The sequence below is a fragment of the Aedes albopictus genome, chromosome 1 (genome assembly GCF_035046485.1).
Source record: "Aedes albopictus strain Foshan chromosome 1, AalbF5, whole genome shotgun sequence".
NCBI lineage: Eukaryota > Metazoa > Arthropoda > Insecta > Diptera > Culicidae > Aedes > Aedes albopictus.
The window spans coordinates 13,229,854-13,240,066 of NC_085136.1; the positions used below are offsets into that span (position 1 = coordinate 13,229,854).

Below are 10,213 nucleotides of genomic sequence, written 5' to 3' on the forward strand. Positions count from 1 at the left end.
CGGTTACTTGGATGCATGCAAGAAAGGATTCGTATACGGTGCGAAGCCGTGTGCTAGCGATAGTCTCATGAGTACGTTAGGTACTTACTCGTGCACATGTATGGCGAAATTAAATTGGGTTTATTATAGTGCGTGGTATGAGATACCGGTATCTATTTTCACCAAAAATGTGGGTATGTATGTGGTTATTCAACATTGGTGTCATAAATTACAATTCGCTGGAAAAGGGATAGTGTTTGGTTGGTGTAAATTCCTGACAATTTCTAAATTATACTTCGTATCAGACAAGCCATCGTTGTGTAGTACTGTGCACGTAAATGCCTTGTATTGCGCTTTAATGAGGCCGATGGTTTTCCTAGGACAACCCTTGTGCCTCAGAGCTCCTCACTCAAATATGACTATCTAAAAATGTTTTTCTATTCTTCTGCTTTCTTCTAGGGAGCCGCTTTGCCTACGATGGCAACTCCAGTTCCGACTCGGAGGAGGAAATACTCCGCCGGTTGAAGTTGCAGCAGTCCTGCAGTCTGCACAGCAGTGGCCAGCTATCGCGGTACGGAGCCGGTGCTCTGAGCCCGCTTGATCCCGATCTGGCGTCCAGTTTGGGTGGCCTGCAACACATAACCATCGGTTCCCCTTTGGATGAAGGGCAGCTGATCCGGAAGGAGAGCAGCCGCAAGCATCATCACCATCACGGCGGCCATGGCCACCATCATGGTGGCAGCGGTCATCATCACCACCATCACGGCAGCAGTCGGCACGGGTCGTCGAGGGATCCACTGGCGCTGGCCGAACGGGGAAAGATAGGGATGCCGCACTCGAGTAGCGAGTGCAGCTCGAACAGTTCGGTAGAGGCTTCGGTGGAGAGCAATACGGGTTTAGTGGGTGGTGAGAAGAAAGACCGGCGACTGATTTTGCAATCGATGGGTGGTGGAACGAAAAGTAATACTCCAGCGAAGGAGATGTCCGCGGTGGACGGTAAGAAGGACCAAGGGAGCGGTGTTGTCGGTTCGAGTTCGAGCACGAAATACAACCGATTACCACTTCAACAGCAGGATAGTTTGGAAGATGTTCCAGATATCAACAGCAATCAGGATGTAAGTAATTGAAGTGTTCTTAGGCTCATAGCTTTTTCCGTACATCAAAGAGACTTCATTCCTTAATCCCTGTCTTCTTCCAGTGCATCGTAGTCCTCTCGCAGGAACCGCTGTTCGACACGAGCGATCTGAAATCGCTCAAATCCGACACGGGAACGATCGGTCCCGGTCCGGAGAGTCCTACTTCGACCAGCTGTCCGAACGGTACGCTGGAAATATCCCTCCTGTATGACGCACCAATGCGAAAGATGACAGTCCACGTACTGCAGGCGCGGGGCATTCCGTCCCGAACTAGTGCCAGCAGTACGGCGACCAGTACCAACCCCGCTGACCCACCGCCCAATCCCAAGAGCAACCAATCGACTACCCACACCCAGGTCCGACTGTTGATGCTACCGAGCAAGAAGCAGAAGCACAAGACCAAAATCCGATCGGGCGAGAATCCACAGTTCATGGAGAGCTTCCTGCTGCATCGGGTCAACCCGGAGGAAGTGAACTCGATGGGCTTGAGGATTCGGGTGTACGGGTGCGAGCGAATGCGACGGGAGCGGTTGATCGGCGAGTCGATCGTGAGCTTCGCCAACATCGATTTGGAGCTGGAGACGAACCTGTGGCTACCGTTGGAACCGAGAGCGAACGCCGCGGTGAGTATTGGCCAGTTCGTGGGGTTGTGAGATGTTTCAAGACTGAACCTTCGATTGGTCGTTTCAGAACACCGGTTCTACTAGTGATCTGCTGAGTTTGGCGCGATCGGACAGTACGGGTTCAACGACATCCATGCAGCACGGAGGTGTCCCGGAGTTACTTCTGGGACTTGGTTACAATGGTACTACGGGTCGATTAACGGTTGAGGTGAGACTGAAATTCGAATCTCTCGGAAGTTACGAATGTTCAAACGTGTGTATTTTTAACATTTCAGATCGTGAAGGGCAGTCAATTCCGGAATCTGGCGTTGAACAAGGTCCCGGATACGTACGTCAAGTTGTGTCTCGTCAGCAGTATGGGTCAGGAGATGGCACGGGCGAAGACCTCGACGAGACGGGGTCAACCGAATCCGTTGTTCAAGGAGACGTTTATCTTTCAGGTAATTTAACCCTCTGAAACTGTCCTAAAACATCCTGAAACATTCTCTGAAACCCCCCTATTGGGTCTTGGTGGAAAACTTCTGAAACTTCCTTAAATCCCCCCTTAAACCCCTACAAAACTCCCTGGAACGTGAAACCATAGAACCCGCTGAAATCCACAAACCCCTATGAAACCTTTTTTACCCCCTAAGAAACCCTCCTGTAACCCATTGGAATCCTCCGTAGCTCTCATAAAATCCCTTAACCATTAGTGTCCCCTCCATATAGTACCCGAAATGAAAAATGATCGTATAAAATCTCCCACTCGACAAAAACAAACTCTGTCTTCGGCAAAGTTACTGCAATATGGAAAAGATGTTCAAGGTTTCATAACGTTCTGAAATGCAGTCCTTCAAATCTACAGGAGTAATTTTGTTCGTTTTAGCAACAAATTGTGACATTGCATAACCTGCTGCTACGCAGGTCATCCAAACTAACATGGAGTTTAGGGCCTCAGATCTGTATACTCGTAACATGAGTAACATCCGCTATACAGAGTAACGTCGCATAATCAACTATAGTTACTGGACCTTTTGAAAACTAAGGGATACTAATATATACATTCAAGGTCATCCAAATTATCCTGGAGTTTAGCCTTTGACGTCTTCAGCTGTTACAGTAGATATATTAGCTAAAATCTCCAATATCACGTATCCAACTATTATCAATGACCCTCTTGGAACTGTATACGAATCATTCCAAAATTCTTGTGTGATATTCCAGACCAACCGAACTACTCTGGAGAGCACAATTTCATGTCTACACTCGTAACAGTAATCATATCCTAGGTCATATCTATTACACAGAGTAATGAATCTGGAAGACTTTATATATTGGAAGACTTTATATGCTTTTGAAACATTTAAGGTTGTTCAAACCGTCCTGGATCTACACTTCGACATCTACAGGTGTACAATAATTAAGGCAGTTGTAAAAGTACTCATATAGCGGATACATACAGAGTACCGTCCTAGTTCTGAACTCAATAACAACTTCTTGAAGTTCCTGCATCTACAAGAAATCCTATAAATATTTTAAAATGCCTCCTGAGCTTCCCATAGATACAGTTCTTACGGTTGGTAGTGTTGTGTAATCCTAAATATCAAAAACAGCTTTTGTTACGACTGCGGATCCCATATTCTGAATTGTAGAACAGTTTGGATAATCCTGAATATCTCGAAAGTATCTCATAGCGTCTTTTAATATACTAGGAGCTGTAAAATACCTAGTTGGTCCTGTAACATAAACCAACGCAATCAAAAAATAAATCCTAGACGTTGTAGATCCTATATTCTAAACTTAATAATAGTTTGGATGGCCTAGAACATCGCAACCGATATTTTAATGTTTGCTAAGATTTCATAAGATACTTGGAAGATAACATGTTGCAGATTTCTGAATCTACAGAAATTCGTTAACATAACTGCATAATAACGCTTGGAAAAAGGCCCCAAAGGGTTAGTTCGACCAGAGGGGACCAATGACCAAAGTGGGTTTCAGGAAGGTTTAAGGTAGAAGTTGAAGGGGTCAAACTGGGGTCGCATGGGGTTCCCTAAAACTTTCCAGAAGTCCCCCTGACTCAGAAATTCCTTCCAAAGCTTCCTGAAACTGGAACCCCTTTGAGAACCTTGGAACCCTTTGAACATTTTCCAAAACTCCCGTGAAGCCCTCATTAAACTCCTATGAAATCTCCCTGAATCACAATCAATCCCATGGAACCCCGTGAAATCCTTTGAAATTACCTGAAATTCCTAAACTCTTTTGAAACTTCTCTGAAATCTCTATGACATTTCCTGAAACCCTTGTAAACCCTGAAATCCACTGAAATACCCATGAACCTTCAGAAACCTCGTGAAACCACATGGAAACTTTCCTGTGATCCACTGGAATCCCCGAAGCCTCTATAAAAACCCCCCTAGGTAACTTTACAAAACCCTCTGAAACCGTCCCAAACTCCCTGTAATATCCAAAAACTTGACTGAAACCTCTATGAAACTGCCCTGCAATCCTGAAGTTCTGAAACTCATTGCAATTAAAACTCATGGTACTTCTATTGTAGGTGGCCTAAACCACCTCAACATCCATCTGAAACCTCCTGGAACTCCGGCGAGGGTCCCATTAAAATGCCTAATTTTTAAATACTCTTGAGTCCGCCGAAACTCTTGTGGAACTCTTTTGAAAGGTCATTGAACTCATCTGAGAACTTTATGAAATCCCCTGAAACTTGCTAAAATCCCCATGAACCTTCAGAAACCCTCGTGGAACATTTTTAAAACCACATAGGAATCTTCCAGTGACCCACTGGAATCCCCAAAGTCCTATAGGTATCTTCACAAAACCCTCCAAAACTGTGCTAAACTCCCCGAAATATCCTCAAACTTGTCTGAAATCCCGATGAAACTGCCCTGCAACCCCGAAATCTCCTGGAATTCCGGCGAGGGTTCCATTAAAATCCCTGGAACCCTCAGAAAACCTTTTAAAGCACCCTTGAAGCCCCGATTGAACCTCTATGGAATCCTCCTGAATCTCCCTGAAATCCCTTACAATCCTTCTCAAATCCGCTCAAACCCTTGGGTGGAGCGGACCTGGTGTGGTGGTTAGAACACAAGACTATTACGCCGAGGACCTGGGATCGAATCCCACTCCCGACTCCCGGAAGGGAAGTGAAGCGTGGGTCCCGAGATGAACTAGCCTAGGGTTAAAAATCTCGTTAATACAGACAAAATAAATAAATAATCAAACCCTTGACCATTTGAAACACCATTAAACTCATTTGAGACCTCTTCGAAATTTCCTGAAACTCGCCAAAATCCTCATGAACCCTCAGAAACCCTCGTGAAACCTTTCCTTTCTAAAACCACATGGGAATCTTCCAGTGAAACTTTCATTTTAGGTGGACCTTAAGATTCCTCCGAAACCACTTGGAACTGCTGTGAGAGCCCCATGAAAACCCCTGGAACCCTCTGTAACCCTTCTGAAGCACCCTTAAGCCCCCCGTAAACTAAAATCCCCTTAGGTACCTTCGCAAACCCTCTAAAATCCATAAAGTGTCCTAAAACTTGTCTGGAACCCCATGAAACTACACTGCAATCCTCGTGGAATCCAGATACCCTTTTGAAACATTCCTGAAATGCCTTTGAAACCCTTGAAACTCCAATATTAGTGATCATAACCGCTTAGGATCCTTCCAAAACCTCCTGGAACCCCTGTGAGAGCCTCATGAAAAGTCCTGGAAACTGAAAACCTTGTAAAACTCCTCTGATGCCTCCATTCATTCCCTATGGGACCCCTTGAAACTCTCTGAAACATCATAAAACCCTTTTCAAATCGTCTTAAAGTCGCTTAAGTACTGCCGTGTGCAGCATAGTTGCCCCATGTTACTAGGGATTCCAATAGAACATGGGACAACTATGCTGCACACGGCAAAGTGCCTTTTAAAAACCCTCTGAAACCGTCCTAAGACCTCCTGAAATATTCTCTGAAACTCCCAAGAAACAACCCTGAAACCCTCGTTAAATCCTGAAATACCCCTGAAATATCTTCAAACCCCATGAAACTTAAGCTTAATGTGGCCTTATCCCCTTAAACTCCCTCCGAAAACGTTTGGAACCCCTGTGATAGTCACATGAACACCCCTAGAACTCTCTGAAAACTCCCCTGAAACCCCCATTTGTACCCTATAAAACCCCCTAAAACTCACTGGTAAACCCTTTGCAATACGCTGAAATCCGCTGAAACCCTGATCTGATCTGAAACTCTTCAGAAAGATCATTTCGAAGGTCACGATACCGCGTTATATAAAAAGAAACCCTAATTAATCCACTTATCGGTGATGGCGCCTTTCTCGTGAATTTCGCCCTTTCGTACGTCTAACAAAAATCCCTTTGATGGCACCAGAAATCATATCGTTAATCTAGCTTGCGATGTCTGGGCCTGAACTCTCAAAAAAAGCCGTAATCTTGAATTTTGAACCGCCATTTTGGATTTAAGTCCACCATCTTGGATATTCTGGTTGCCATTTTTGAAGTCCGGTCATCTTCCCCATACCCATATCAAACATACTCATATTGCAAGGTTGAAAAGCCTAAAACTCCATTATCATCCGCCATTTTGAATTTCGAGTCGCTAATTTGGATTTTAGACCGCCATCTTGGATATTCTGGTCGCCATTTTTGGACTCCAGACATCTTCCCCATACCAAATACACCCATATTGCATGGTTTAGGGCCTAAAACTTCATTGGCAGCGCCATCTTGAATTGGGAGTCGCCATCTTGGATATTCTGGTCACCATTTTTAGACTCCGCACATCTTCCCCATACCAAATATACCCATTTCACATGGTTTTAGAGACTAAAACTCCATTCAACAGACGCCATCTGGAGTTTTGAGCCGCCATCTTGGATTTTAAATCGCCATCTTGTATATTCTGGTCGCCATTTGTGGAGTCCAGACTTCTTTCCCATACCAAACATAACCATATTGCATGTTTTTAGAGCCAAAACACCATTAAACAGCCGCCATCTTGAATTTGGAGCCACCACCTTGAATTTTAGGCCGCCATCTTGAATTTTGGGTCGACATCGTAGAATTTCTGGTGTCCAGTGTTGATTTCCGCTCAGGTGGGCTTTTAGGGGCGTTCTAAGGCGAAGCCCATTGAAAATCGTCCAGAACTCCCTGAAATATCGTCGGAACTCCTGTAACGTACCTGAGCCCCTCCGAAACCCTTGAAAACGTCTATGTAACGCCTCAGTAACGTCTATGAAAACCCCCGTAATCCTCTGAATGCTTCTGAAATGCCAGTGAAATCCCCCTAAAACTCCCTCGAATCCCTGACGCCTCTTAAAACCTCTGACACTGCCATAAATGCCTCCGAAATCTCCTCAAAACGCCCTCAGACCCCATGTAATGCAGTTGATTTCCTTCGAAATCCCCGAAAACGTCTTTGTAACGCTTCTGTAACGTCCGAAAGTGGCCGAAAATCCTTTGACACTACCAGAAATGCCTTCGAAATCTCCTCAAAACGTCTCAGAAATCCACTGAAAATCTTCTGAAACTTCCGGAAATGGCTCAGAAATCCCCCTAAAGCCCCCTCGGACCCCATGTAACCCTCTTGAATCCCTTGGAAAGTACGGAAAAATCCTATGTAACGCCTCTGTAACGTCTCGGAAGCTCGCCGAAAATTCTCTGAATCTTCCTGGAATGCCTCCGAAATCTATTCAAAACGCCCTCAGACCCTAACGCACCTGAATCCCCCCCGAAAACCCTGAAAACGCGTCTGTAACGTCTCAGAAACCCGCCAAAAATTCTCTGAAACTTCCTGAAATGCCTTTGAAATCCCCGAAAATGCCTCTAAAACGTCTCTGAATCCTACTGACATTCCTCTGAAACTTCCTGAAATGTCTCAGAAATCCCCCTAAAATGCCATCTGAATCCCTGCGAAATCCTCGAAAACGTCTATGTAACGTGAGTCCCTCGACAACCCCGGAAAAAGCCTATGTAACGCCTCTGTAACGTCTCAGAAACTCGCCGAACATTCTCTAAATCTTCTTGGAATGCATCCGAAATCTTCCTTATACCCCCCTCAGACCCCATGTGACGCCTCTAACACCCAATGAAACCCCAAAAACATCCCTAAAACCTCTCACACTTCCTGTTCTCGAGTTCTAGCTCGAGTTATACGCAAGTCTCTTGAGCAGTTTTCGAATCCACTGCAAAACTGTCATGTTATACTGTGACGGTAGTATGTAACATTAGCCATGACGGTAAAAGCATTGTGACGATAGTGGAAAAAAGTATTATACGACTCACTACTGCCTGGAATCCCTAGAACTGGCTGAATCCCCTAGAAACGTATATGGAACCTCCCTGCAACGTCCCTTAACTCCTTAAAAAGCCCTGAAACACATTGGAATGTTTCTAAAAGCCCACCTGTAACATCCTAAAACGCACTGAAGTCACATAAAACCTCCGAAAACGCACTTGAAACCTCTTAACGTCCTGTAAATCCTTGGTATGCCCTGAAACGCATTGAAACACCCCTAAAAGACCATTTGAAACATCCTGAAAGACCATTTGAAACTGAAACGCATCTGAAACCTGCCTGAAACGCCCTGTAATTCCTTGAAACGACTTGAAAAGCCCTCATATCACACCTAAAACCTCCGAAACATCTCTGAAATATCTGCAATCCCTTGAAACGCCCCTAATAACCCTCTGAAACATCCAGGAACCCCTACGAGCCCCTGAAACCGCTTCTGAATCCTCCCTGGATCGACCTGTATTACCCCTTGAAACTCTCCAGAAACGCCTCTGAAATGCCCCTGAAATGGCCCTGAAAGTCCTCCTGGAATCCCCTTTTACGCGGATAGTGTAAAAAATCGCGTAAAAATCTTCAGTGTACGTGAAACCCTGAAACCCTCATGAGCTTTCGGAGACCCCCGTGAAATCTTCTTGAAACCCCTCTTGTGAACCTTCTTAAACCGTCCTAAAACTCTCTGAAGTATGCTGAAACTTCTCTAAACTACGAAACCTCCAAGAAATCCCATGAAACTACCTTGAAACACTCGTGGAACCCTAAACCCCCTGAAACACCTCTAAATCGCCTTTAAACTTCCTTGAAACCCTCCGACAACCACTCTTAAACCGCTCAGAAACTCTCCTTGTAATAACCCATGAACCTTCCCCCGTTCCAGGTGGCCTTATTCCAGTTGAACGACGTCACACTGATGGTGTCGGTGTACGCGAAGCGGAACATGAAGCGCAACGAAATGGTCGGCTGGTTCAGCCTGGGCCTTAACTCGAGCGGCCCGGAGGAGAACGCCCACTGGGGCGACATGCGCGAGGCGATGAACCCCCGCTCGGAGCTGGTGACGCGATGGCACGTGCTGGTGGATTCCTGATTCAACTAGCTAGGGCTCTCCCCTCGGCAGAGCACGGTCATCGGTGACGATATCGCCGCGGTAGCGATCTCCGGCCGGCGCAAGTCTTCGCTGTCGTCGTCGCAGTACAACCACCACCATCGGGCTCGTCGAAGTTCCGGAAGTATTGCGTCGATGTTGGGAGGGCCGGAAGTGGCGGCGGCACCGGCGGTGGTGGCACTACCGGCGGTTGCAGCACAGCAGCTGCAGGCTGCCGTTCCGGTGTCGCAGCAGCAGCAGCAGGCGCCGGGAGTTCCGTGGGATCGGGACTCGGTTGCGGTGGATATCTCACTGATGCCAGGGAGTGACCTAGAGTTTGTTTAGAACTATCTTTCATCAACCATCGACGATTGAGGGAGAGGTACCTAGTGTTGGAACTGAGTGGGACGGATGGGCGTGGGATAAGTTAGGAATCTTTTAGTGTGTCGTTGTGACATAGATACTGATGATCTATGACTTGTATGTATGGATGTTTGTCTGTGTTGTTGGATAATAGTCGTAAGATTGAGTTTTGCCAGTGAAATATTGAACAGTTCATCAACCGATACGAAGTGGGTGAAATGGATTCAAACTCGTAATTTTCAGAAGCCTATTTCTATGTAGAAATCAGTATCTTGTTGATTTTACATTGTATTTTTGTACAAACCTGCGCAGGTTTCGTTATCGCACGATATTGTTGCCAGTACAAAATGGCTTAAACATTTAGTGATTTCAATGCTTAGTTCATATAAACTAACATCTGCTAACTTCAAGAAAACCCATAACATTGACGACCTGTGCAGGTTCACTCTTAGAAGTCGATGTTGCTAAGATGAACCTGCACAGGTTTCAGACACGAATCACTTTATCCCACAGGACTATATATGCATGCATACTGTATGCATATTTAGTCCTGTGGGATAAAGCGATTCGTGTCTGAAACCTGTGCAGGTTTATCTTAGCAACATCGACTTCTTAGAGTGAACCATGTAACATGTAAGAGCATTTTCGATTTTTTCATAGAAATAGGTGAGTGATATTGAAGTGCAGCTATCACTTTCATATGGAAATTGCGTGTTCGAGTCCAATTTCGTCCA

General features: G+C 45.5%; 1 protein-coding gene across 1 annotated transcript; it reads left to right on the forward strand.

Moving 5' to 3' along the window:
- Positions 1-434: 434 nt before the first annotated feature.
- On the forward strand, positions 435-9,977 carry LOC109424975 (synaptotagmin-16; the record flags this gene model as incomplete). The annotated part of the gene is made up of 5 exons (XM_062857232.1): positions 435-1,094; positions 1,178-1,738; positions 1,806-1,946; positions 2,014-2,178; positions 8,913-9,977. Coding segments are annotated over 5 exons (1,734 nt in total), but the record flags the coding sequence as incomplete, so codon positions are not given.
- Positions 9,978-10,213: the final 236 nt, after the last annotated feature.